The sequence below is a fragment of the Cenococcum geophilum genome (assembly GCF_001692895.1).
Source record: "Cenococcum geophilum 1.58 unplaced genomic scaffold K441scaffold_24, whole genome shotgun sequence".
NCBI lineage: Eukaryota > Fungi > Ascomycota > Dothideomycetes > Gloniales > Gloniaceae > Cenococcum > Cenococcum geophilum.
Genome location: NW_027137582.1, coordinates 805,369 through 829,882, shown reverse-complemented (window position 1 = coordinate 829,882; position 24,514 = coordinate 805,369). Strand labels below are relative to the sequence as shown.

General features: G+C 48.5%; 10 protein-coding genes across 10 annotated transcripts; 3 read left to right on the top strand and 7 right to left on the bottom strand.

The window, feature by feature from the left end:
- Positions 1-670: 670 nt before the first annotated feature.
- K441DRAFT_696787 (uncharacterized protein) lies at positions 671-2,283 on the top strand. The gene is made up of 4 exons (XM_067652926.1): positions 671-701; positions 765-1,259; positions 1,511-1,608; positions 1,638-2,283. Exons 2-4 carry the CDS (start codon positions 1,010-1,012, stop codon positions 1,881-1,883), a joined length of 594 nt encoding a protein of 197 aa, XP_067503447.1. The 5' UTR covers positions 671-701; positions 765-1,009; the 3' UTR covers positions 1,884-2,283.
- A 325-nt stretch (positions 2,284-2,608) lies between these two features.
- K441DRAFT_127530 (uncharacterized protein) lies at positions 2,609-5,384 on the bottom strand. The gene is made up of 3 exons (XM_067640052.1): positions 5,299-5,384; positions 4,702-5,244; positions 2,609-4,439 (listed from the first exon to the last, which is right to left on the bottom strand). Exons 2-3 carry the CDS (start codon positions 5,177-5,179, stop codon positions 2,767-2,769), a joined length of 2,151 nt encoding a protein of 716 aa, XP_067503446.1. The 5' UTR covers positions 5,180-5,244; positions 5,299-5,384; the 3' UTR covers positions 2,609-2,766.
- K441DRAFT_687459 (uncharacterized protein) lies at positions 5,346-5,855 on the bottom strand (the record flags this gene model as incomplete). Its single annotated transcript, XM_067652096.1, has 2 exons — positions 5,346-5,727; positions 5,821-5,855. 2 exons carry the CDS (start codon positions 5,853-5,855, stop codon positions 5,346-5,348), a joined length of 417 nt encoding a protein of 138 aa, XP_067503445.1.
- A 2,933-nt stretch (positions 5,856-8,788) lies between these two features.
- On the top strand, positions 8,789-10,073 carry K441DRAFT_705860 (uncharacterized protein). The gene is made up of 2 exons (XM_067653624.1): positions 8,789-9,507; positions 9,563-10,073. Exons 1-2 carry the CDS (start codon positions 8,892-8,894, stop codon positions 9,712-9,714), a joined length of 768 nt encoding a protein of 255 aa, XP_067503444.1. The 5' UTR covers positions 8,789-8,891; the 3' UTR covers positions 9,715-10,073.
- Positions 10,074-10,253: 180 nt separating this feature from the next.
- Positions 10,254-11,559, bottom strand: K441DRAFT_660737 (uncharacterized protein). The gene is made up of 2 exons (XM_067648759.1): positions 11,075-11,559; positions 10,254-10,898 (listed from the first exon to the last, which is right to left on the bottom strand). The coding sequence occupies exons 1-2, from the start codon at positions 11,535-11,537 to the stop codon at positions 10,684-10,686; spliced, it is 678 nt and encodes a 225-aa protein (XP_067503443.1). The 5' UTR covers positions 11,538-11,559; the 3' UTR covers positions 10,254-10,683.
- A 1,301-nt stretch (positions 11,560-12,860) lies between these two features.
- K441DRAFT_660736 (uncharacterized protein) lies at positions 12,861-13,975 on the bottom strand. The gene is made up of 3 exons (XM_067648758.1): positions 13,661-13,975; positions 13,407-13,603; positions 12,861-13,308 (listed from the first exon to the last, which is right to left on the bottom strand). The coding sequence occupies exons 1-3, from the start codon at positions 13,741-13,743 to the stop codon at positions 13,046-13,048; spliced, it is 543 nt and encodes a 180-aa protein (XP_067503442.1). The 5' UTR covers positions 13,744-13,975; the 3' UTR covers positions 12,861-13,045.
- Positions 13,976-14,377: 402 nt separating this feature from the next.
- K441DRAFT_696781 (uncharacterized protein) lies at positions 14,378-15,295 on the bottom strand (the record flags this gene model as incomplete). The annotated part of the gene is made up of 2 exons (XM_067652925.1): positions 14,809-15,295; positions 14,378-14,709 (listed from the first exon to the last, which is right to left on the bottom strand). The coding sequence occupies exons 1-2, from the start codon at positions 15,194-15,196 to the stop codon at positions 14,378-14,380; spliced, it is 720 nt and encodes a 239-aa protein (XP_067503441.1). The 5' UTR covers positions 15,197-15,295.
- Positions 15,296-17,653: 2,358 nt separating this feature from the next.
- On the bottom strand, positions 17,654-19,382 carry K441DRAFT_660733 (uncharacterized protein). The gene is made up of 4 exons (XM_067648757.1): positions 19,009-19,382; positions 18,735-18,960; positions 18,263-18,683; positions 17,654-18,089 (listed from the first exon to the last, which is right to left on the bottom strand). The coding sequence occupies exons 1-4, from the start codon at positions 19,281-19,283 to the stop codon at positions 18,007-18,009; spliced, it is 1,005 nt and encodes a 334-aa protein (XP_067503440.1). The 5' UTR covers positions 19,284-19,382; the 3' UTR covers positions 17,654-18,006.
- Positions 19,383-20,297: 915 nt separating this feature from the next.
- K441DRAFT_677805 (uncharacterized protein) lies at positions 20,298-21,251 on the bottom strand (the record flags this gene model as incomplete). The annotated part of the gene is made up of 2 exons (XM_067651102.1): positions 20,298-20,794; positions 20,849-21,251. 2 exons carry the CDS (start codon positions 21,249-21,251, stop codon positions 20,298-20,300), a joined length of 900 nt encoding a protein of 299 aa, XP_067503439.1.
- Positions 21,252-22,138: 887 nt separating this feature from the next.
- Positions 22,139-24,326, top strand: K441DRAFT_127421 (putative adenylosuccinate lyase Ade13). The gene is made up of 6 exons (XM_067640051.1): positions 22,139-22,860; positions 22,913-23,164; positions 23,215-23,472; positions 23,538-23,612; positions 23,662-23,846; positions 23,941-24,326. The coding sequence occupies exons 1-6, from the start codon at positions 22,510-22,512 to the stop codon at positions 24,164-24,166; spliced, it is 1,347 nt and encodes a 448-aa protein (XP_067503438.1). The 5' UTR covers positions 22,139-22,509; the 3' UTR covers positions 24,167-24,326.
- Positions 24,327-24,514: the final 188 nt, after the last annotated feature.

Genomic DNA, 24,514 nt, shown 5'->3' with positions numbered 1-24,514 from the left:
AACCGCATCCAATTTGGCAAACCAAGTTCGAAGCCCTCACAACACGGCACCTTCCGAGGCCCAATAAATCCCGCCCTATAATCTCACCAGCAGTTGTCCAAAATTACGTGCTTCTCCCCCCTGCCCTGCCCTCCAAAGCCCGCGGCTCCTAGGCCCATCCCTGCCGCCCGCTCTCCACCCCCTGCCCCGGCAACCTGGGTGACCCACCAGGTTGAAGCGGGAGAACTGCTTCTCGCTTCGCCCTTAAACCATGCCCGGCTCTCTTCTGCTTCCATGCAGCGGACCGATTTCCCCGACATGCATATGCATCCGCATCCGCAGCAAATGAAACAAGGTGGCGGCAAGCCCAAAGCAAGGCCGGGCCCGGAATTAAAGTATAAAAAAAAAAATTTTAAATAAGGGAAACCACTCTCCCCACACAAGACCAGCTGACATCTCACGTTTGCGTTGTTTTTTTTTTGTTTTTTTTTTGTTTTTTGATCCGCCGCGTAACTGCTGCCAGGATCGTCGTTCCGCTTGAGGGGAAAGTTCGGCCTGGTTCGGGCATGCAGGCGGGACCGTTTTCAGCTGTGACGAGCAAAAGACGTGGGCAGCTGGGAGCGTGAGAGTCAAGTGCGAGACTACAGTTGCAGCATATGGGCGTTGGATATAAGTAAGGAGGAAGCCTGAAGGGCAGTGGGCTATATGCGCCGATTGCTAAGGTAGGGTTTTCCAAATGATGGCCGGGTGATGCCGCGGGTGTTGATGCTGTAGCTTTTGGACAGGACGGGGTAGAAAAGGGGTTGGGAGTTTAACATATACGAGGTCTTTGGAGTGGAGAAGTTTCTCTTTTCGATCTTTTACTCTATTTGTCGCATTGTTAACACTGTTTCTACAGCTGAGGGAAGGAAACCATTTGCAGGATGTAAGTCATCTGTATCGTGTTATGGTCTCCTTGTTCTAGAAAGAGGTCGGTTCGGCTCAAGATGCGCTTCATCGCGCCCAGTACTATCATTGGAGTTGGTGACTAATGGGGACGAAGTCTGCATTGATAGGTTGGCGCTGGAAAGATCCGTGTGGTGGTGTGATGTACGTGAAGGGCTTGCGAGCAGCTTTGAAGAGGCGGAAGAAGACAGGGATAAGCCTTGCTACCGTATTCCTCGATGTATCAGAGGAAAAGGATCTGGTGCTACTACGCGTAGTCGCTACTCCTGAAGAGGGAAACGGTCAGGATATAGCTATGGTGGTCGATATTAGAGCAAGTGAGGCGGGATTGAAGAGTAGGCGATAGTGGGTTGCTTTAAGATCATCGAAACACTAGCTCGAGAGCTTACGGATGGGAGTGCAATCTTTGTACGGTTATCGTTGATCTTCGGGACGAGGACGCGCTGCTAACCTCTCGGGATAATCGACGGTGAAGTTGTGCAGAAGCCAGGGAAGGCTCGGAGCTGGTCAGAACTGAAGCCGAGAGAGCAAAAGGGTGCATATCGACTTGCACACCGGAGAAGGCTTGCTCGGTTGTATTGTTTAGGGATGCCACCGAGGATACGAAGGACGTTGTGGGCAATCACCCAAGGATTGAAGAAAGAGACAGATGATTCCCTTTCTGGGGCGGCATCCGACAGCACGGTAAGCCGGAGAATAACACATGCAATCAGGATGCAATCAGGATGCAATCGGTATATGCAATCGGGATGCAACCAGGACTTGCTCAGACGATGATTACCAGTTCCCGGATTGACCACAGCAGCCACGGAGTTGCTTCCTGCACGCACACAGCCCAATTTCCCGCCCTACATCCAATGGTTTTGTCCCGAATCAACAAAGAATCACGAGCGCTTGTCGGCGAGTCAGATATAATTCAAACCCCGGCTCGATACAACAAGAGGCACTACTGCGGTTGATCTCACTGGTAAATCTAGGATTGCTTCCTCTCCAATTAACACGTATGACTCTGTTTACGCCGGACCGGCAATCCATTCTTGTCTTAGTTTTCAGCTGACGTGCTGCATCATGTTCCACGACTCTAGATTTGTCCTCTAAAGGGAATCCTACATAAACTCCAATCAAAAATTGCAATTGCCTGGCGTGAGGAGGACAGTGCATGCTGATTGAACAAATGCTGTTTTCGAGTCAGCTACAGACAGAGCCTTCGTCTACTCCTTCCCAACCTGCCCGGTCATTAGCGCAAGGTCTTCGTTAGTTTTGCGGTCCAATGCGGATTTTAGTGCTCGCCGGGCTAAGCGGTCAGGAAAACCGCAGAGGTGAGCTAAATTCCACAACTGTTCTACCACTTATTTTGGCGGCATGATATCACAGATAAAGTGTTTCATTCGACAATGGGTTCGACGATTTGGACAAACAGTCCATTGGAGCAATAAGGATGTATTTGCAAGATTAACATACGGACAGTCTGGTCGTCAAAAACCCGATTGTGTTCTCAGCCTCGTTGGATTATTCAACGCTTGCTAAAGGGATTGAATGCGAGGTTTTACCACACTGCAGCTACTGATAGGCCGGTAACATATACCTACAGGTAAGACCAATGAGACAAATATACCAGGTAGCCTCCTTGTCGAAGTTACTCTAGTAATAAACATTATTGCTGGGAGATAAGGCAACTCCCATGATTGAAGAAAAAAAAAGCCAAGAAAAGAGGGCTTGGCAAATTGAGATATTATAGAGAATAAAATATAAAATATAGGGCATGGTGATATAAACCAGGACCCTGGGACTTTCTATTCAACCTCAGCCACGAAGCCAAGGTCTCAGCTACTACCTTGACCTTCACGGTGGACCTCTCCCAAGTATAGCTTTGATATCCGAACGAGCAAAGCTTTGCTTATCCGCAAAGATGGCAGGAGAGTGGTTTTGGAAAGTTTGCCCAACAAGAGTATGTTCATCCTCAATCACCGTACCATTCGTCGCTAGCACATGCCGATGGTAGAGCTCAGAGCTCCCCCGCACCGGAGGCGCGCCTGCTTGGATTGCGGAGAGAGAGGCTTGAATGCCAGCAAAAGAGAGGTCCTGTTCTGTGCTACCCCAACTATATGACTTGGTTTGAGAGGGTGCTGCAAGGTAGGTTGCGCTACCATTCTGTCTATTGTTCGACGAAGTACCCGGAAAGGAGGCCAAGTTTGCTTTGGTCCAGCCACCTATGCCGAATAATTGTAGTTCGGAAGGGAAGGCTAGTTGACCGACCATTTGGACGTTTTTGCTCCTGTCCATTGTCCCGGCAATTGTATAGTTACCACCAGCTTCCGTGGCGTATAAAGAGTGAACACAAAGAGGGTATCCATAGACTTTGGAATATCCATTTGAAGAGACGTCGATGCCATTGGTCTTTTGATTGGTGACTTGAGCATTGCCTTCGTCGGTAAAATTGCCGTAATTCGAATAGCTCAATGTCTGCTGCCACGATGCGATATGAGGACCTTGCGAGGTTTGGATTGTCGAAGTGAATGATAGGCGACGTTGAACTTGGACATAGTAGGCCAGAGTTGTGTTCGTTCTATTAGCAATGGCCCCAACAGACGATGACATATGCAGGGTAGGGGGCGGGACAACCTGAACGGGATCAGAGCCTGTGGTGACCCAACCACTGGAATCAAGCCACAAGAAGACCTTTCCAGTAACGACCCAGTATGACCCGACAGTGTGGGTAAGCGCACCGTGGCCACTCCCATCATCATTAATTCCCACAACGCGAATTTCGAAAGTGTGCTCTTTCCCGTCGCAGAGCAAAGGCAGGAAGGCTGATATATCAATCTCATCTTCTCGAAGGTCGAAGGCATCGAGGCCGACAATAGGACGCCAAAGGCCAGGCACCACTCCTCCGGTGAAGATAACCGGGAATGGCCATGCCACACCAGCCAACATTCCATCAATGTAAAGCTGCAATTCCCGAAATGGAGAGTATCCGTAAAGTGCAGTGACATTAGGGAAGGTCTTAGTATCTGAAGAGAGTACGTTGCTCCACCAGAATTCCTCGGTTGATTGTCCACAAGCCGCAATTGAGAAAACTGCTTTCTTGACATTCCGTGGAAGCGTGAGCGTACTTGTGGCATTTTGTGAAGGGACCATAAAGGCGCTCGGGCTATCCAATGCTGACTGTCGAGTGGAGATGGGTAAAATTACGTCAGCTGGTGCAGTTGTCTCATCCTCCACAAAGAAGGTAGCAGTCAAGGTAGTGTTGAATGATGCTGTGTATGTGCTATCAATCAAGTTCCCGAGGTCGAAAATAATTTTCTGCGGCTCTTTGAACAGCACTAGATAGTTGCTCATATCTTTGACATATGTCCATTCAATTCCAGTTGCGGTGGGTTCTGCAGTAGACGTGCGAAAGACCTCCGTGTCATTGAAATACATCAGGCCTAGTCTGTCAAATTGGCGACCTGCAGAGGTGACGGTGAAGTTGAATGTGATCCTGTTGAATTCGCAACTTGGAGGGGTATATTCACCTGTTGGACTAACATCAGTAGCATTCCCTTTAGAGAGAATTGGCAGGGGCCAAGAAGGCCGCCACACGTTTAATATGGGATCAAGTAATAAGTAGTAGTCGCGTTAGGGCTTAATAGAAGGGACAATGACATATATAAGGAGCGCAAGAAGGTTCCGTGACTGCATAAGGCAAAAGTGGACGACAGCCGACAACGTGCTGAAGTAACCAGCAAAGTGGAATGTGGAATGGCGGTAGTAACAGAGAGCCTGACCGTTACTCACCAACATAGGGATGTCCATAGCTGAAAGCAAAAGGGTGCACCATCAAAGTCTGTTTGCAAGTCGTATCCGCTGGACTCAACATCGGAGGGGAAACTTGGAAGACCTCAAGCAATGACCAGTACAGGTTCGGTGCACAACTGGCGAAAATCCTGGATGACAGCAGTTCCGGCTGACCGGGAATCGCTAGAAAGGCGAAAACGGAGTAGGAAAGCGAGATTAGTATTAGGATAGAGCATATCAGCGGTCGAAGTATTTTGACGACCTCTGAGTGCCACCGGAGCGTTTTCCCGATGTCCTCAACATGCATTGCTTTGTCCCCACGATCAAATGAAACCGGAAATACAAGACCGCCATCCTGCTCTTGTGTGGACACCAAGGTACTCAAGCTTTGTGGGTCTCCACCTCTGGAGAACCCGGATATTCTCAACGGAATTCCACTAACGCCATTGCTGGAATGCACCTGTCGTCCCAAAACCATCTTGACACCTTTCGAAATGTCCAGTAAACACGCTCGCACAAGCTAAATCAGAAAACTTTCGACTCCTATTGCGACGTGAGCTGGTGGGTGTCGGTGACGCTTGGTGGTGAATTTCAAACCTTGAAAATGCTTCAATTTCAATTGCACTTGAGGGCGGCAGAATAAATCAATCGCTCATGTCAACGTCTTGCGGGTCTCCCTCGTAGTGATCCCAAAAACGCTGCACCGCCCTTTGGGTGATGTCGGAGGATTGAAATCGCGCGCGGAAGTAGTTGAAGAGGGCGAACTCGTCCTTAGAGAGAATGTAGGTGTGCGGCTGCGCGTGCAGACGTGCCCAAACTTCTCGTAGCGCCTTCTCAAGATAGCTCGAGATGACAGGATCGACGCCGCCTTCGCTGTTTCGTGCGATGTCCAGGGCTCTCTGGATGGTGAGGTAGCCGTAGCTGTCTGTGTCTGCGCCACTGTTGCCACCCATGCTTGGTGTTGTCGCGTATAAACACTTCGAGATAAATGCGGGGGACGCTAGTACGTCGAGGGAAGGAGCGAGGCTTGACAAATGGGAAGGTGTTCAAGTCGAGAGGGCGAGCATAGCAGGGAGGAGTGCATTGCAATATATAATTGCAGAGATGAGATCAACCCACGTGGAATAGCAGGCAGATTCCGAGCAGAAAGGCATGCATAGGGCCGAGAAGGTGGCGCCTGCTCAATACCCACAAATAAGCTCATAATGGGTAGAGAGCAGCCTCAAACCGTTGGCTCCGGATGTTGGCAACCGTTTTTGGCAACCGTTTTTGGCGCCGTCAAATCCGAGCGAAGGGCTGTGCGGTGAAGTCCACGGAAATAGCAGCTTTGCAACACCTCCCTTGCGTGACAGGGCAATGCCTTCGCGGTCTCTAGGGCACGGGTGTCGGGGCGACTGAGATGCAAAGAAAACAAGATGTTAGTGGGCTAGGTTCAAACCCAGGGCAACATGCAGGAAGCTGCTCTGGTCGAGGTAATGCCCTGTCCAAACTGCTGGAACAATGGAACGATCCATTTTGGGCCAGCTTTTGGGGTAGCTTGGGGGGGGGGCCTGCGGTTTGCAAAGCATATCTAGCCACCTAGCTATCCACACGCCTACCCCAATCAAGCCTCCTGATCAGCCGGCAAGGAGTGCTTTAAGTCTGGGTACTTGAATAATGGCCGTCGTAAGCAGGGACAGCAGCTTGAGCAATGGGTTTGACTCGCGACCACTGCTGTTGCAGGGCTGGGAGGCTAAAAACTTTGTTAGATATAGGTGGTGGAATCCCAGCAAAGAGGTAAGTTTCGGCTCAGGGAGTTCTCAGGCCGGCAAGACCAGCACGACCAGTGCGCCTGCCGGGGCTGCCCAAGGGAGCATTCACGATTGATGAAGTCTACAATGGCCTTCGTATGCACTGTGGCGGGCGTAGGAGCCAGGATAGCGTTGCGGCCAACGTGCGGCAGGGGAGTTTCCAAAGTCTGGCGCTCTCCCGCCCAGTTCGGCATCATCCCACTCTGCCGTCAGCCTGTCAAGGATGACCAGGGAGAACTGGAGAAGCGCAAGGGCATTGGCACAGGATGGGAAAGGTGCGCAAAGGAGCGAACCGAGAGTTCGGACGATGTCAAATCCAAATAGGCTAATGAACGCTACCAGACAACTGCTAAACTACTGCTAAACTGCTGCAAGGCCGGCTGTGTCCGTAGAAAGTCAAACCGCATTGCTCATGGGCCCCTTGACCGGTTTGCGGAGCTCCATTACTCGCGCGACCTAGACCTCGCCGACCTCTCGCCCACTCACCTGACCTGTGGAGCGCGCGAGAGAGACGATGAGATACAGCGGCAACGCCGAACCTCTTCAGCATCCTGATATTTGCTCACGAGTGCATGGGCCTATGTGTCTGTGTGCCCTGTGTGTCTGTATGGTACCCATGAGTGCCCAATGTGTGCCAATGTGTGCCAGCGTGTGCCAGCGTGTGCCAATGTGCGCCCGTGCTTTGAGTGTGTAAAATCGACTTGCTTTACAGGCGCTAAGCAAAACCTCGACCTTCGTCTGGCACTGGCTATCTTGCTATTCCGATGCGCCCACTTCCAAGCTTCCTCAACTGGCAATTGGCAGCGGAGCAGAACGTCTCCCTAGTTTTCTGATTGGAATGCGCTTTTCTGGTCACATCTCTGGGCATACGCAACCGTGGGTTAGCACCATAGCCGTTCGTGATAGCGACTTCGAAGGATTTTAGGCTGCTTATACAAGCTCGGCATGAGATCGTCGTCACGGCACATGGGAGCTAAGGACCTCCCCAACGCCCACGATAGGATGCCTGAAAAAGCCAAAACCACAAAAAAGATTCAGGACCTCAATGTTTCAAGCGCTTACCATTAGAGCAGCAACTTCGAACGTCCTAAGGCAAGCCACGGCTGTCAATCGTAAGATGCTCATCGTGAGATGCCAATCGATCTTTTATCCGCTTTGCATCCTGGGGGGATCACAAGTCATATGTATGGGCGGCGATCCCTTTTTCGTTGCGTCTCAGTCCATGGTCAGATTTGGTCTCACAAATGCGGCCACGGGGCTGAACAGCACGTTGTGGCGGTCGGCGCAAAAAGGCTTGAGCCTGCATAAACAGCCTTATATCGAGGAGCTTGCATTATTACCGGGGCGTTACCGCTGACACAGGACCAAGGCACGCCTAACTTCGTACCATTTAACCCAATGCTGCGTCCTGCTACTAGTCAGGACCGAGACGGTCCGGCGGCCTCTGCTATCCCTCGCACCGATAAGTGTGTCAACAAATGCGGCCCGTGCACGCGATCAAAAGAACTTCAACTTTCTCGTGTCAAGTAGTAAATAGATAACTTTATCAATCACCAAAATAGTGCACAACTATGTATCCAATGACGTAGGCCTTGCGCAGCCTACTCAATATGCTATTTCTAGAGATTGGGTCGCGAATAAACCAAAATAGAGGTCTATATACAAAATATACTGATATTTCAGTATATTTGCGGCTTCATTTGAGAGCTTTGGTGATGCGGCAGAACGATTGACCGCCTACAAATGCGCCTTATTGATTGGTGCGCACAGGCCAGAATTTATTTGACGCAGTTATCGGCGCAAGGGATAGTCAGAAGTGGAACCTCTCCTGAGCTAAGTAAATGCAACGACATGAGCTATTCTTTTCCAAAAGCCGCGCCTGCCGGACGTCCTCGTAATGGCTGTGGGACTGTGCTGTCGGCCGCACATTCTCTCTCTATCTCTATGTGTTCTTGCCATTGGCTCGATATTGCCTGATACGTCGGCTGAGTTTGCTCGGAGTTGCTTGGGATGCCATGCCTACTGCAATTTTCTTATCGAAAACGCATTGTCCGTCAACGCTCTGTTCTGGGAGCTGCCGCCCCCCCCAGCCTCGAGCTCCTCATGACCAAAGTAGCGGTCATGAAATCCACATGACTGATGAGCGAATTCAGGTGGTTATGCCTAGTTGGTGATTTTGTGCAGTTGACAGGATGGGATGAACCTGGTGCAAGGTGCGGAAGTGTCTCGGCCCGTGGCACCCCTGTCGACTAGCATTTTTCTGGGAGATGGAACTGCTCAATGAAACAGCCATGCCAGTCGCAGCTCCCTACCGCTGTTGACGCCTGATCCGTCTCAATTATTGTACACGTACCGACTCTCAATTTGTTCTCTCTCTTGCAGCACCAGTGTCTGCTGGCCATGAAGAGTGCCAGCTTATTGAGGCAGCCTGACCTCATCCGGAACCTGTTGCATAGGACCGCCGCACCACCCCCCACGCCTCTAAAATGGAGGACTTTCTTCACCTCCACCAGGCCTGTCTTTTCCAAAACCAAGGCGTCTCAGAGCCTCGTGTTCCGGGCAGGACGCCTGCCTTCCAAATCATGGCATCTCATGACACGGAAATTCCGCTCCATCCGTTTCAATAGCTCGCAAACACCCCCAAAGCCCAACCCCACACCTCACCTTGGGAGTCCAGAGCCATCCCCGTCCCTAACACAAAGACTACGGAAGCTGTCTCGAGAGTACGGATGGTCAGCCTTGGGAGTTTATATGACGCTGTCAACGCTGGACTTCCCGTTCTGCTTCTTGACCGTGCGGATGTTAGGAACAGAACGGATAGGACGTTATGAGCATGTCGTCATCGAAGCATTCTGGAAAGTAGTGCGAGTGCCGTTTCCGAACCTGGGGAGACATAATGAGGCTCAAGAGGCGCATATTGGAGAAGGGGTTGGGGAAGCCACAGCTAGGGAAGGGCAATTGGGCTGGAGTGGTGAGGTTGAGAAGGCTGATGCTAAAAACAAGGGGTCTGAAGCAAGTATGTGACCTGTATGAAATCTGTTGTTGCTTGTTATGCTAACAGTGATTTTCAGCAATCTGGACTCAGTTGGCATTGGCCTATGCCATTCACAAGTCCTTCATCTTCATTCGAGTGCCATTGACGGCTGCGGTCACACCAAAGGTGGTCAAAACACTGAGAGGATGGGGTTGGGATATTGGGAAGAGGAAACCCAAGTCCACATGAAGCAGACTTTCAAACAGCATCTGAAGATACCGCAATGGGCGCACCCAAGCATACTGTAACATACGGGCTCACTGCTTAGGGCTAGACTTCCTTCCTCGTAGATCGGCGTCACCCGCATTTCCATATTTAAGGTTGGTGTATATATACAATGGGAACACTCACATCCGGTGTACAAATGTTAGACGGGTGGTGTATTTTTAAGCATACAGGTGGCGCATTGGGCGGAATACAAATACCTTGGCCGCGCTCAGAATTGTTCAAATAGGTCTCCAGTGTGCTTCCTACGTGGGGAACTAGCTAAACTCAATAGTCGGAAAGATGCTTCTCACCAATGGGAACAGCAGGCTTCGCTTCCTCCCGTATGCATCATAATTCCTCATGCCACTTCACAAACGTCAACGCCTCTCGTGCGGGTCTCTTAGCGCAGCCTACAACGACCGACCACATCGGAACCAACTCCGAACCTGGAAGAGTGGAAACTTAAAGCAAACTTCAAGTCAGGGGAAGAAAGTGTGCTCCCCATCCTCGGCTGTCAATGCTTCATCCATACGGTTCCCTTCCCGTAGCCGCTAGTGGTACGACTCCTCTGACTGCGTCCATTGTCCCTAGTTCCGGATTATTGCCGCTGGATGGCTCGTTCATGATAGTCTGCGTGGACCGTCACGCCATCTGATAAACTGAGATAAAGTTTGAGCGGTTTCCGCCACCATCTCGAACATCATCCGCTAAATTAGCACTCGATCTGCCGGGCCATCCATTCCGCTCTATTGCACCCAATGATTGTTCATGCATTCTGTAAACAAGGCCTAAAAAGGAAAAAAGAAACTAACAAGAATTACGCGTCATGCTGCATATTTCCAACTCCTGACCGCTATGCAAATACTCTATTACCGGAACGCCATGCCTAATTTTCTTTTAAAAAAACCAAAGTTTTATATCCGTAGAGCCGGCCGTCGTGAAACATAGGATTTAAATTATCCCCGTGAGAGCAGCAAGAAAAGCAATAAACAGCGTCATGATTGGAGGGCCTCCGAATGACTGCGTCGCGAGAGAACTAGTTCCACAGCATTTGCGATTGTAAGTAACGTTGTTTGCTTCAGCGGCAACTGCGAAGACAGAGCCGTTGAAACTGCCGATGTTATAGTAATCGACAAGAAGGAAGTTCGGAGGGCGGCCCCAGTCAGCTAATACGAGTTAGTGAATTAGTTTCTTTGTTATTGAAACTAGAGGAGGCAAGAGTTTCTGCTAGCCGACATGCTTCATCGTGACTCAAAGTTCCTCGAAGAATTCGGATTCTAGAGTTCTCTGGTGATGTGCAGGCGGTGCTCCGAATTTTTACTTGCGGTTTTTTTCTACTGACCTGTACATTCGTTGCTCATGAGCCCTAAACTCCCCGTGCCGTTTAATCCGTTGGTTACATTCAAATCAACAATGTTGGGGATTAGAAGGTTGAACGATCCAATAGAGACCTCAGTGTTAAGATTATGGTTTGCAATATACAACCAATCGAAACTCGAATTTCTGCTCAAGTTCGGCGGACGTTGTACATCGCACGGAAAGCTGATGTTTGTCGGTGAGTATGGCGTCTCCCACATCTGAGTAAACTCGTCCAGGATATACGGCACAGCGGTTTGGTTGGCATTGTAGTCCATGAAGATAACAACTCGCTTCTGGGTGACAATCATTTCACCTAAAGAGGGCCAATCCTCCAGTCTCATGGGTATCTTAGGAGGATAATAGAGGTACGGAGCAAGACCTGAGTTCTGGATTGGCTCAACATACGTTTCAGCTGTAATATTCTTTACTCCCTCTGAGTTTGTCATTGCGTAATTCGCATTACCAATCAAAATCGTCACTACGTCGTAAGGGTTATCACGGACCCAGGCTGCAACTTCCTCGAGATAGTCTTGGACGGTGCCAGCATTAAGCAGATCGCAGCTTGTGTGGCAGAAGTATAAAGTGCCATTGACATAATGAGCCTGCCCTTGAACTAGAAGCATATCATCGGTCAGTGACTCAACTAGACTTGCTCAAAGCTTTGATACATGTACTTACGCATACGAATACCATCGTTGAGCTGAGTAGTCACATCTAGCACCTGGTTGCTTGCAGCATTGTTCTTGACTGAGAATGGAGAGTTGTGAGCACAGACTTCGGTGATATTGGAGTATTTTCGGGTGCAGAATTCAGGATAGTTGTTGCAGGGTTGAGTGTTGGTAGGTTGTGCAGAGGTCGTTGTCGAGCTAGCTGTCATATTGTTGCTTATAGTTGTAGACCCGCCTCCTCCAACCAACATAATGACCGAATTTGTTGAGGAAGATGCTGAGCCGGTGCTATTTGCTTCTCCAAAGCTACTAGACATTCCAGACATTGTACCGATGCCTGATGAGGAAGGAACCGTAATCGTGGAAAGGACAGAGACATAGGTAACTTCCGAGCCAGTAGGAAGGGCATCGGCGCCAGTGATCGTTCCCGTAATGGTAACCACGGACTGGGCCGCAGCGAGACTGCTGAGCCAGAGGAGAGCGAACAGCATACTGGACTGATCCTCAGGACTCAGCAGATACAAGCGTTTGCAGTGCTAGAATGGTGGAGATACTCCAGCGAGTATTGCTTCATAGAACCACGCGGCAGATATTTCCTAAAGGGTATTCTTAAATTAGCGTCGTCGAAAAAGCCCTGTACATTGAGGGTCTTGCGTGGGCCTACTGTGGTTGTGTAAGAGATATCGAATTAAGAGTTGAGGAATAAATTTTTCATTCAAAGAGGAGGCAGAGGGGGTGTAGGATACGAAGAAACCATAGTGCATGTTTCCTTTAAGAGCAAGGTAAAGCCATTGATCTCATGCTGCGGATTTGGGCCACGCGTCAAGGATAGACGAATGCGAGCGCGTTTATCCCCGTTAATCCGGCCACGCTATTAACTAAAGATAAAAGAGAAGTATAAATATGTTCATTAACAAAGAAAATGAAAATGAAGCAGCAGACAACCAGTGAGATCTTAATTGTTTATCTGCCCCTTCCCGTCGGGCACCGATCGAGCAAAGATGCATTTAAACTTTTGATGCTCGATGACGTGCAGGCCCACCTTGGGCGCCAAGCTTACATGTGCCAATCACGAGCTTATAAGCTTTACAGCTAAATAGCCTCGCAAAATCTTGTACGACGACTATGCCTAGCTATGTGCGAACGAAATTAAATATCGCTCGAAATCTTACAAGAGGCAATTTTTCCATTACATTCATATTTCATACAATGGTGGAAGTACTTAAAGACATGTCATTAGGAATAGAACCTTTTGCCAAAGAAGATGTGGAAGGGATCATTCTTGTCTAGAACAGTCGGAAACTCGATCCACCATCTTCTAGCTGTTGAAGCTCCTTTTTCAAAACATCCGCTTTGAATTTCTGAAACGCTTTCTCAATCCTTGCTCTAGTCTCCGGATCTTTTATGATTGTTCTTTTAGCAGAGGCCGAACCTGTGAGGAAGCCTGTTTCGCCTCCCAAGAATAGCCCTCCTATAGAAAAGAAGAAGTATGTGGCAGCGTCACCAAGACGCGTTGGTTGAAGGTGTAGAGTAATGTCGGGTATGGGTTCTGAAACAAGGCATTACAGTCAGCTTTTAAATTAGAGATGGCATCCGGGGGCATTCTTAGGCATCTGTGGAAGCATTGCAGAGGAACGAAGTTCGTACCAGTCCTTCCATCCACAAATTGTACGGCGGTGGGTTTCTCCATTGCGCGAAACGCATTGAAGATTGCATTACGCGTAGTATGTATCTTGTAGGCCAGGAAAACACCTAGGCCAAGACCAACAAGAGAACCAATTATAGCATGTCTGGATACTTTCCTTGCAGCGGCCTCGAGAGTATCACGATCGGATTGTCGAAGACTAAGGATAGTATCAGCAAAAAGGTTCAGGAATATTATTGGAAAATGCTTGCCGTACTCGTGTTGAAGATGCTCGTCAGCTAGGCGTCGAAGGTCTTCGCTTGCACTCTTCCTAAGAGCAGCTAATGATTGTGAAGACATGGTGTGGTGAAATTGGAATACCCAATTGACAACTGCGAGGTTAAGCAGAGAGGTTGATAAGCCTGTCAAAGCTGAGTCTTAAGCTTTTCAAGCAACCCACGACTCGCATTGAAGGTCATGATAGCTAATTGCCTTGTTGGCACCGTAACACCAACGTCATGAGCTCCTCGGAACTTTCGGAGTGTTGGAGGGGAAGACGAGAACGGAGAGTCGCTTGGTTTGCTTGCTGAGCTACACCTAATCCGAGGAAACGTTTTCTCCATACGCAAATATTTTGAACCATTTGCTTTCCGGCGTAGAACATTCTGACTATTCTACTCAAGGAATTTAACCACCTTACATATCTATTTACTTTTTTTTCTAAAAAAAAGAAGTAGCTATGGAAGCCTTCACCACAATTCTTATAACACAAATCTGTGAGCAGCCTAATTAGGACTAAAATGAGAGATAGGATTCGCACTCTGTTGTTCCTAGTTCTTTGGGTTTGCGGGGATTGCCATTTTGATTTCATTGCTGCATACCTCATACCAAGATCATTATTTCATATATTCTCCACTATGAATACAAATGTGGTCGCATTTCCATAGTCTTTCAATCATAGCACCTTCCGCGACACCTTATTTTATTTGGCATTTTATGAACTTCCCACTTTATGATAGACAGCCCCATCAACAGTTTGAGCAGCATATATAACCCTTTTAGTCCAATCCGTCATCGGATCCAACGGTACTACATCCTTTCCAACCTTATTCCCTTCCCCGAATTCGTGGAGAGCGAGGAAACTCGGCGCATCATCTGCTATCTTGCCATCCTTTACCTGAAACCCAAGTCGGAAACGCGTGGTGCGTTTCCAGCCAGGTTGCTCGGACATTTGTTGGTTGTGTTCGTCGCGGTACCAGGAGTCCAGGTCGGCGGCACCACCACGGGCAGGTTCTATGGCTGCTGAGATGATTGTAGGAAAAACGTCTATATGCGTTCAGCAAGGAGGCTAAAAGGATTAAAGGATCAAGTTGTTTAAAATATTTGAATCACGATGTTGATTGATGGAAGATGAGATATACCGACCTTCAGGCTGCTTCTCCATTTCAAATAACTGAACCAACTGATAAAGCCGTGTCTCGGATTCCACGAATTGGTCAATTAGGCCAGCATCAGGAAGTGTATCGCTTTCCTTCTTTGCACTTTTATACTCATCCGACTGTAAGAAAGCTAAATCTGGCACTTCGTAAATAACCAGATTTGGCTTTCCATAGTCCGGATTCGCAGCCTGCCAGCGCCAAGCCGATCTGATGCCGCTAGAAGCAACCATCCCAGGAATGTGCACTTCATCCCACCATTTCTCAATAGTGGCCTGAGAGATTTGCGAGGAGTCTCGGAGCTTGAAGAATGTGAAGATTATGCCCGGGCCGGAGAGAGACGGAACGTTGCTGAAAGGTTGCGCAGTGCTAGCCATTGCCAAGAGAAAGTGGGCATATGTGACAGTTGATTTCGATAAACTGGGTCCAGTAAAACCAACGCTTGCTTTGTTTGATATACTCACTCCGCATCCGATGCTTACCCGCAGATCAGGTGATCATTCGCGTGTGCTTGGACCTGCCGCTCGAGGTCATTGGAGACAATGCATGCTATTTTGAAGTTGAGAATGATAATATAAATGGTGGCCCAAATATGGAACGTTTATTAGCTCATTGGATACGTGTTGAAAAATGGGGCTTCGCGAGTGGTAAAACACCGAGTCACGTGCAGCAGTTTTTCCTTGCTTCATCTCAAATGTGCAAACCATTTCCTTCCATCCAACATCAACTCCTCCTATTATCCTCAATTGAATTCGCCGATGTACAGCATATTTCTGTGTTCTGCCACTCCTTCTGGGTCTCCATTCGCTTAGCACCGTTCATTCTCATGAGTACTTTCCTCTTTCCATTTCACTCTACGCTATTGCTCGAAAGTTTTGGGCGACAAGAGCTGCAGAAGTTGAAACCTTCATTACTTTCTATACGGTTTTGACATTATCATGTATATGAAATATGCGTATCGCCTGATGGGTTAAATAACTCTATTCATCAGTTCAATTACCCAAAATCCCACCATTTCTCTCATGCATCATCTTAACTTGCGTCGCATCCACTTTCCTCTTTCGGCTGTAAGGATGTTGTGATGGCTCGCAAGAATCTCACAGTGGCAGACTTGAAGGCTCTGCTCATGCGCATCGGCAGTCCGACCTCGGGAAGAAAGCCTGTACTTGCAGCACGCCTGACTCAGGACCTCCGAGTACCACGCCTGCCACTGTCGTCTAAAAACGCTGCCTCGCGAGCCAAGTCCGGAAGGGCCCAGATAAGAAACCACAAGGAAAGTGCACGGATTCTGAGTATCGACATGGGGGTCAAAAACTTGGCATTCTGTGTTGCAGATGCGAGCATGCAGTCACGCGCTGGGCAGTCAGGGAAGAGCGAGTCCGACTCAGAGGCGAGGCAAGTGGAGGCGAAAATGCATACCATTGCCTGGCGCCGTGTGGATGTCATGCACGAGATGGCGGAGGCCAATGCAAGACATCAACTTCCGATCGGCGACCATGCTGTGGCACAAGACCGATTCCATCCCGAGCCTAATCTTGAGGACTCTTTCCACCCACGAGTCCTAGCACGCGCAGCTCATGCGCTCCTTACTCGTGTTTTACTGCCGTATAAACCGGACATCATCCTCATTGAGCGGCAAAGGTACCGCTCTGGCGGTGGTGCCGCGATTCAGGAATGGACGGTCAGAGTCAATATGCTCGAGAGTATGTTGTGGGCAGTCTTAGAAGCATTAAAAGGAGAGACATGGAATCTGCCGTCTCCAAGCAATACCGAAGATGCAGGTCAACCCCAAGTTTTTGATGTCAGTCCAGCACGAGTCGGCACATTTTGGATTGATTCGCTAGATGAAGAACACGATGCTAGACGACCCGCTACCTCAATTCAGGCATTCGAGCTCGGGCCCAAAGGCGAAGCTAGCGAAAAGGCATGTGAAAGCGTCGCTGCTACTCGTAAAATAAGCGCAACCAAAGTGAGAAAGAAAGACAAAATCCAACTTGTGAGATCTTGGCTTTCACATACTCCGTACTCCTCCAAAACCGCAAGAGCAGGCAGTGACAAAGAACAAGCCCAAGAGAACAACGCCCCTATCACGTTCTCCTTTGCTCCTGAGGCTGAGGAGACGAGGGAAGCATTATGCATAATAAGGTCTAACACTAAAAGGTCAAAAATCACGAACAAAAATATTGCAAAGACTGGTGATGTTCGCAAACTTGACGACCTCGCCGATTGCTTCCTGCAAGCTGCTGCTTGGGTTGCGTGGGAATGGAATAGGTTGGAGATACAACGAGAGGGTATGGGGAATATACTCGGCTCACCGGCTTCTGATAAAGATAAGTCCACAACGATGAAGGGGAAGACGACGGAGACGAAGACAACTGAGAGAACGAAGGCGAAGAGGACAACAGCTAAGGGGAAGACAACCAAGAGTAATATCAAAGAAGGGAAAACAAAATAATATTACCACCAGATTTGTCGGTGAAAATAATCCAAGACTTAAGACAACCATATGAAAGGAGCCAGTGCCCGAGAAAGTGGTTTACGACTGGACTTGCGCGGCAGAACAGCGGCAAACTGTCAATCAAGGAAGGCTATAAGTATCAGTTGGTAGATCCTATGCGTCCAGGGATGCATCAGTGAAGGGCCCTTAAAGGAAAACCCAGGCAATCCACTGTTGATTCCAATCGTGATACGGAAATTAGGTTACGAGCGGCTAACTGGAAAGGACCATAAGCACACCATTGCTTTTCTTGCCCCTATTTTGATGCTTCTTAGCTGTCACAGAAGAAGCTATCTTCACAAAGGTTGACAACATTCTAAATATAGATATTTTGATTGTATCTCTCTAGGCTTTTAGCTAGATACCTTCATGCATCATATAAATTCATCAGTTGAACCGGAATAAACCAGCAGCATGCCCAGACGAAAAGAAGATGCAAGGTGTTACCATGATTATTTCGTCTTGGCCATTCAGACGTTCGCGTCGTCTCATAAGAACATCCTAGTGCCATTACCGTAGCCCAAGAAGTTTTCCCACCCATAACCGGATTAACGCCGCTTTTAGTCGAGGATCAGAACCAATTCTGATGTAATGATAATCGTGAACCAGACGTGAACCAATTAGAAGAGCCGTCTAGCATTTTGTGAGGGAAGAGAAGCTTGCATCTCCTAGAACCTATGTTATGGGAATTTAATCGTCGAACCAGTGACCTCTATCGATATTGCCTTCGAGGACCTGACGGCGGACCCAAAAGCCGTGATAACTCGAGTAGTCTGGAAAATGTATCGTTAGCATATACACTCAAGCCTGAATTTGTATCCTATTTCTTTTGTCGTCCGGAACGTGATACGTTTGTCATATGTTCTGGGATGATGTGACCGAAGGGTCCCAAGATAATTTTTTCGACGAGTTGCGCAAACAAATATGTTCAAGGGGAAAGGCATACCTCGCTCGCCTGTAATTCCGAGTTGGCCGGCCACGTTGACATAGCCTTCTGAGTTAACAGTACCGCCCTTCGCAATCTTCTTGATCATATCCTCGTCACCAGCCCACGGAGTACGACAAAATGGGCAGGTTACAGCACCAGATCCGTTCTTAGCGGCAGCCCACTTCTCGAAACAGTGCATGTGAATATTATTACCGCAAGCGGCTTTGCAGTAAACAATCTGTTCTTTGCCCTCCTCAAATTCCATACAGCAAATGGGGCAGTCGTCCTCGATAGGTTTTCGATTACCGTCGCTTGATGCGTCTGAGGAGTCGGCCGATGGAATCGGGGGAGCTTTGGCGAATATCTGACGCAATTCAGAGGAGATGAAAGCCAGTTGATAGGTAAGTGATTCTGGAGCTCTAAGAACACGAGAGAGAACCTAGTTCGGTTAATGGCGGATTACATTTCGGAGTGATGGTAGACGACTCACATAGACAATATGTTTGCACTGATGGCCTTTCTCCGCGTACGGACAGGTGCAACCAGGCGTCTTATTGATAGTCACGGTGTATATGTTCCCGGTAGTGCCAGCAATGTCCACTGCCTCCTCTGGGATGTCTTCAGTTCCGCCGCGGGTACGGGCAATAACAAACATCCTCTGCGTCAAGGCACGTTCTTTGATTGTGGTGAAGGACTGAGGGGGTTTTGTTCGCCATCTGAATGTAAATTAATTGGTGTCTCTCGCAGGTCATTGGGAGACTGACTTTCTCAAGCGCTTCTCTTCGTCCGTATTTCTTAGACTTTTCTTCGTCTTCTTCGCCTTCTGCGGATTACCCTCCCCCAACTCGTATTCACCACTTAAGCTCTTTGACATGGCCGTGCCCTTTGCGTTCTTTCCAAGAAATATGACCTCGTCGTCGGGGCTACCCTCAGTTATAGTCGTACGAGCGGACTTGCGTTTGCGTTTGTTTGACTCCATCAACTGTGGAGGTGCTTCAATCGGTTGCGCAGCATACGTAGTTGGATCGGGAGCACCCATGTTGTTGGCAGAGAGCTGCAACCCAGGAATTGATGAAGTCAAGTGAGGTTGGGTGAAGCAAGGGTGTTGGATGATTGAAGTGTGTGACAAGAGGGACCGTCTTATCGATAACAAATGAACTTCTCGCAGTGAAGCGTCACTTCATTAGAAAGTGTCTTTCTCTTGAAATGCGCCAAGCACCTTTCTAAGAAAGAAGAAAGGTAGTGGTCGTGTAGATGTCCTTGTGCTACTTGTGAGTGAGCTGAACTCACGCAGTAATATTTCTCTGCTGAAGTCGCTTCCTCAAGTGACCATTTCCTTCTCAATAATTCTGATGCCCTACACCTATATCCCCTAACCCGTTGAGGCGCAACGCCAAGCTGGCTCGTGCATGAACGCCAGTGTCAGATATATGTGTAAACACCGCGACTTTATTAGCAAAATTATGTACCCAAAATGCCACGAACATTCTCTAATGATATCAATCTTGTAAAGAAAATTAAATATACGGTTCCTCCTACCAAGAAGGTGAAATCGGCAATTTAAATAACCTTAGGTTGTTGCAGCTCTTATCACATAGGCTCGAACGAGAGCCTCTTATTGGCTAGATCCCTATGGATAACGTAGTGCCAGAAGCAACGGGTTAACGGATACTCGTCTACAGCAATCCTTTTTTTACGATCTGATAGAAACGCGGGTACCATGAATATTACGATTCTCCGGCAAGCTCATTTCCCAATACAACGCATGCCTTCTCCTTGGACCAGTCATTTTGCGATCGGATTGATCTATTGGTCCTCCTGTCTCACGTTTTGGAATTCCCCTAATGATCCAGAACGAACGACGCAATTACTGTGTTGGATAGCAGTGACCTATCTGTGAGTCCAAAATACCTTATTAACATCACAATACCCTCAACCAGCGGCACCAATTGGGGGGGCCGAAATATTCCAGCTTGCTTGACACATTAATGAAGTTTGATCTATAGAGGACTGTATGACTTCGAACAATAGATTGATGTACAGAAACTCCTCTCTAGCTAGACACTTGCTTTTTTTTGCCAAATCCAAAACGCCTCCTTACCGTCGGCTTTTCCGAATTGCCATTTATAGCGTAAGCCTTTTCATTTCCCCTCTTTCTGCCAGTCTTGACGTCTCGTCTGCTGGCACAACAGCAGCACAATCCCGTTTGAATCAACCAAGCAAATATTGAGAAGGCCGAGGCAACCCACATAAAGGCAAACATTTTGTTCCCAATTGACGCCCCAATGTTGACCTCCGCCACGCTGCCGATGACGTTTCGGAATATGATAAACATGACAGTTGCAGTTACGGAAGCAGCCGTCGTAAACAGGGCCGCCAGGAAGGTAAAGATTGCAATTGGGAAAGCTGCCCAGCGCGAGAATACGGACAAGGGCGCGAGGAAGATCAGGGCGGCGGAGAGGCAGGCTCCAGTAAGGAAGAGGCCAAACATAACCTGCGAGGCAATCTTGATGAGGTTCAGGATGTCATTGATATTAGCAGGGAGTGCAACTGTGAATCTTCCATTAGTTAAACGTTAAGGGTTTTGATATCAGTGTCACTCACTTGATGCGCCTGCGAGAAGCTCATTGCGTAAAATCTGAACAGGGTTGAACCAGTATAGCGTGTGAGGCTTTGAGCAGTAGGTAACGCCCTGTCCGTTATACCCTTCACAGAAACCCCATAGTCCTACTTGGTAAAAGTCGTGTAGGCCTAGTGTCTGGGCAATCGAGTTGATCAGAATGGAATTGGGCACTGAAGCTGGCACAATGTGGCTGAGGTCGAGCTTTATGAAGTAGAAGTTCCTGATTACGGACTTGTTGTAAGTGCCGCCAATCTCGACTAGTATCAAGAAAATAACCGAAATGAATAAGAAGAGTGAAGTGAGAATAGCGAAAGTCTTGCGGGTGTGGGTTGCACGGTGAATTTGGTATCTCGAGAGGGCCTCGGGGGTATCGGAGCCTGCCATGCCGTCAGAAAAGCCGCCGAGAGATAGATTGTAGTGGAAAAGGACGCTGGGCAGATAATTGACGAAAGTGCCAGGGTGTTGGTGTTTATGCACGGCTGCACTAAATCGTACCTAAAGACTGAATGGAGCCTTACGTCATTGATGGTCGACTCGGGCCGGTAGGTGCAGCACCGTGTTACGCAGCTACACGAGAAAACCCACTGAGGAGCCTCAGACTTTCTCATGGCCACTTTTCATTGGGTCTTGACAGGCCGCGAGCGGGAGCTTGATTGAAGACGCGTGGCTAAAAAGCAATCATGGCTCTATACTGTCCCATCTAACTGATTTGAGTCGTTGATGAAATATTCTTAGAATTTCATGACTTTTAAGGTCTCTCCTGAGACAGGAACTGAGATCCCAAGTTATTTTTTTCTTCTTTTGGCGAATGTTTCAGCAATCGAATGATGATCGCCAGATTGACAGCAGGGAGACAACACATCAATTGTCAGGGTCTTCTGACCAACAGCATTCCTCAATTCAAAAAACTGCAAGAGACTCTCGACAGATGAACTAGCATAGAAGTGTTAGTTTATTAATGATGCTGTGAGAATGCCTACTTTTCTTGGCCTTCAAATGCTCTCTGATGGTTACGGCATCCAGGTACTTAGGGCGATGTAGGAGCCGCAGCATCCATAAACTCCCACGTACTGACCTACCTTCGACCTTTGATATACAACTTACAAAAGGTAAGTAGGCTGTGCATAAACCTTGAATCCATTCGTTCCTCCTTTAGAGTCGAGGGTAGTTCACTGTCCTTAGTATGTTGCACGCCAAGTTTGATGAATGTGCAACAACAGCAATTTCATGTTGTTAGAGAGGAAAAAAATGAAATATTTTTCGGCAGATCATAGGATTTCTCCTGCTTGGCGCTCAGGCCCTCATTCTGTTCGTCGGCGAAAGTTGTTCCGAACATGCCACCTCTAGCGCCATTATTATTTTTTGGCTGCCCCAGCTGCCTTTATGAAGCTTTATAGACCGAGGTGAGAGCCATTGGGTCGCTGCCAATCAGCCGATCTAGTCGAATCTCCGAGATATCTTCAGACGCTTTACCACATCTAAAACCAGTTGTGGGAAGCTCTAAAAAAGGCTTCAAGATAATTAAGAAAACTGCTCAGATTTGCCGATTGCGGAGCAGCGAACAAACATCTTCCCCCCTTCAACCACAAAACCTTTTCAATTAATCCAGACATCCCAAGATATTTTGTAATTGCAGTCCATCATGTCGCCCAACGACGTCTACCAGGATCCACTCAATTCGCGTTATGCGAGCAATGAGATGAAGTACCTGTTCAGCCCCCGCAACCGTTTCAGTACTTGGAGACAGCTCTGGATTTGGCTGGCGCAGAGTGAGAAAGAGCTAGGTTTAGATATTAGCGATGAAGCTATCCAGCAAATGCAGGCGCATCAAGTCATCCAGGATGAGGAATTCGCCGTTGCGGCTGAAGAGGAGAAGAAGAGGAGACACGATGTTATGGCTCACGTGCATACATATGGACTAAAAGCTCCAGCGGCTGCGGGGATCATACATTGGGGAGCTACGTCTTGCTATTGCACTGACAATGCCGATCTTGTATTGAGCCTTCGAAGAGAAATATTTCTTGTCTCGTAGCTAATAGTGCTAGATATTTCTCCGCGATGGTCTTGATATCTTACTTCCAAAGCTAGCAACAGTCATCGAAAAGCTTTCGACTTTTGCAAAAGAGTACAAAGATCTCCCGTGTCTTGCCTACACACATTTGCAGCCCGCTCAATTGACTACTACGGGAAAGAGAGCATGTCTATGGATACAAGACTTGTTAATGGATCTCCGAAATATTGAAAGAGCACGAGAGGACCTACGCTTTAGGGGCGTCAAAGGCACCACCGGCACGCAGGTAGAACTGGGGCGACTATTGAAGAAAATTGCAAGTCTGATAGCTCACAGGCATCGTTCCTTCAAATCTTCTCCGGAGACCACTCCAAAGTCGAGAAGCTTGACGAACTCGTAACTCAGAAGGCCGGCTTCGAGTCCGCTTTCATCATCTCCAGCCAAACGTATTCGCGCAAGATTGATGGCGATGTGCTCAACGCTCTTGGTTCCTTTGGTGCCACATGTGAGAGAATTGGCCAAGATATCCGACATCTCGCAGCATTCAAGGAATTAGAGGAGCCATTTGAGTCTATGCAGATTGGTTCATCAGCCGTACGCTCTTCTGCCCTTCGAACTCACTCTTTGCTCCATAAGCCCTAGCTAAACTATTCATTCAGATGGCCTATAAGCGTAACCCTATGCGCTCCGAACGACTATGCTCACTTGGCCGCAAGCTGCAGAACCTGCCCAAAGTACGCCAAATCCCATACTATTCATCCTTCGCTGTCTAATGTAAATTAGGACGCCATGGACACATACGCAGCACAATGGTTCGAGCGGACCCTTGACGATAGCGCCATTCGCAGAATTTGCATCCCGCAAGCCTACCTCTGCGCTGACGCCTCCCTCATTCTCCTCAACAACATCTCCTCAGGCATGGTCGTCTACCCTGCCGTCATCGCCAAACGCGTAGCCGCAGAACTGCCGTAAGTATCAAACCTTCCCCAAACATCCTCTCAACATCTAATCCACACCACATGCGCCCACCATATCCCATCACCCAACTAACTTCCTTCCCAGCTTCATGGCCACCGAGAATATCATCATGGCGCTCGTCGCGCGCGGCGTCAGCCGCCAGGAAGCGCACGAGCAGATCCGCGTACTGTCGCATGAAGCCGGCGCCGAAGTAAAACAGCACGGCCGTGACAACGACCTACTCGAGCGCATCAAGCGCACCTCTTTCTTCGAACCAATTATCCCGCAGCTAGATGAGCTGCTCAGGCCCGAGACGTTCGTTGGCCGGTAAGTTGCGAATGTCTTCTTCTTCTCGTCTCCTCCCCTCCGTCACTCCACGTCGCATTTCTCTCCCCTTTATTAGTGAACAGATGGAGAATTGAATGCTAACTCACGCCTTCTTCGGGGACAGAGCACCTCAGCAAGTCGTAAGTTTCTACGAAAAGGACGTCCGGCCGGCGTTGGAGAAGTACTACCGCGCGGGGCTAATCAAAGCGGAGGAAGCGGCCGAGCTGCACGTTTGATTTCTCCCCTTTCCCCAATTCCCCAAAAGTTTAAAGCGTTGCTCAAAATCATCAAGTATCACCACCCCCACCCCCCAAAACCCTTATTTAGAAGCATGAGCACAGCAAAAAAGGGG

Excerpts from the sequence above, each read along its gene's own strand:
- K441DRAFT_705860 (XM_067653624.1), top strand. The coding sequence starts at position 8,892 with ATGAAGAGTGCCAGCTTATTGAGGCAGCCTGACCTCATCCGGAACCTG. Across the intron at positions 9,508-9,562 it reads AAACAAGGGGTCTGAAGCAA|CAATCTGGACTCAGTTGGCA; the intron begins GTATGTGACCTG and ends AGTGATTTTCAG.
- K441DRAFT_660737 (XM_067648759.1), bottom strand. The coding sequence starts at position 11,537 with ATGACAAACTCAGAGGGAGTAAAGAATATTACAGCTGAAACGTATGTT. Across the intron at positions 10,899-11,074 it reads CATGAGCAACGAATGTACAG|CTGACTGGGGCCGCCCTCCG; the intron begins GTCAGTAGAAAA and ends AACTCGTATTAG.
- K441DRAFT_127530 (XM_067640052.1), bottom strand. The coding sequence starts at position 5,179 with ATGGTTTTGGGACGACAGGTGCATTCCAGCAATGGCGTTAGTGGAATT. Across the intron at positions 4,440-4,701 it reads CTATGGACATCCCTATGTTG|GTGAATATACCCCTCCAAGT; the intron begins GTGAGTAACGGT and ends TTAGTCCAACAG.
- K441DRAFT_127421 (XM_067640051.1), top strand. The coding sequence starts at position 22,510 with ATGTCGCCCAACGACGTCTACCAGGATCCACTCAATTCGCGTTATGCG. Across the intron at positions 23,165-23,214 it reads AAGGCACCACCGGCACGCAG|GCATCGTTCCTTCAAATCTT; the intron begins GTAGAACTGGGG and ends GATAGCTCACAG. Across the intron at positions 23,847-23,940 it reads CGCGTAGCCGCAGAACTGCC|CTTCATGGCCACCGAGAATA; the intron begins GTAAGTATCAAA and ends CTTCCTTCCCAG.
- K441DRAFT_660733 (XM_067648757.1), bottom strand. The coding sequence starts at position 19,283 with ATGGGTGCTCCCGATCCAACTACGTATGCTGCGCAACCGATTGAAGCA. Across the intron at positions 18,684-18,734 it reads AGTGCAAACATATTGTCTAT|GTTCTCTCTCGTGTTCTTAG; the intron begins GTGAGTCGTCTA and ends TAACCGAACTAG. Across the intron at positions 18,090-18,262 it reads CGGAATTACAGGCGAGCGAG|ACTACTCGAGTTATCACGGC; the intron begins GTATGCCTTTCC and ends TACATTTTCCAG.
- K441DRAFT_696787 (XM_067652926.1), top strand. The coding sequence starts at position 1,010 with ATGGGGACGAAGTCTGCATTGATAGGTTGGCGCTGGAAAGATCCGTGT. Across the intron at positions 1,260-1,510 it reads AAGTGAGGCGGGATTGAAGA|GGATGCCACCGAGGATACGA; the intron begins GTAGGCGATAGT and ends TGTATTGTTTAG. Across the intron at positions 1,609-1,637 it reads GGGCGGCATCCGACAGCACG|GATGCAATCAGGATGCAATC; the intron begins GTAAGCCGGAGA and ends ACATGCAATCAG.
- K441DRAFT_660736 (XM_067648758.1), bottom strand. The coding sequence starts at position 13,743 with ATGTCTTCACAATCATTAGCTGCTCTTAGGAAGAGTGCAAGCGAAGAC. Across the intron at positions 13,604-13,660 it reads GACGAGCATCTTCAACACGA|TCTTCGACAATCCGATCGTG; the intron begins GTACGGCAAGCA and ends TACTATCCTTAG. Across the intron at positions 13,309-13,406 it reads ATTTGTGGATGGAAGGACTG|AACCCATACCCGACATTACT; the intron begins GTACGAACTTCG and ends GCCTTGTTTCAG.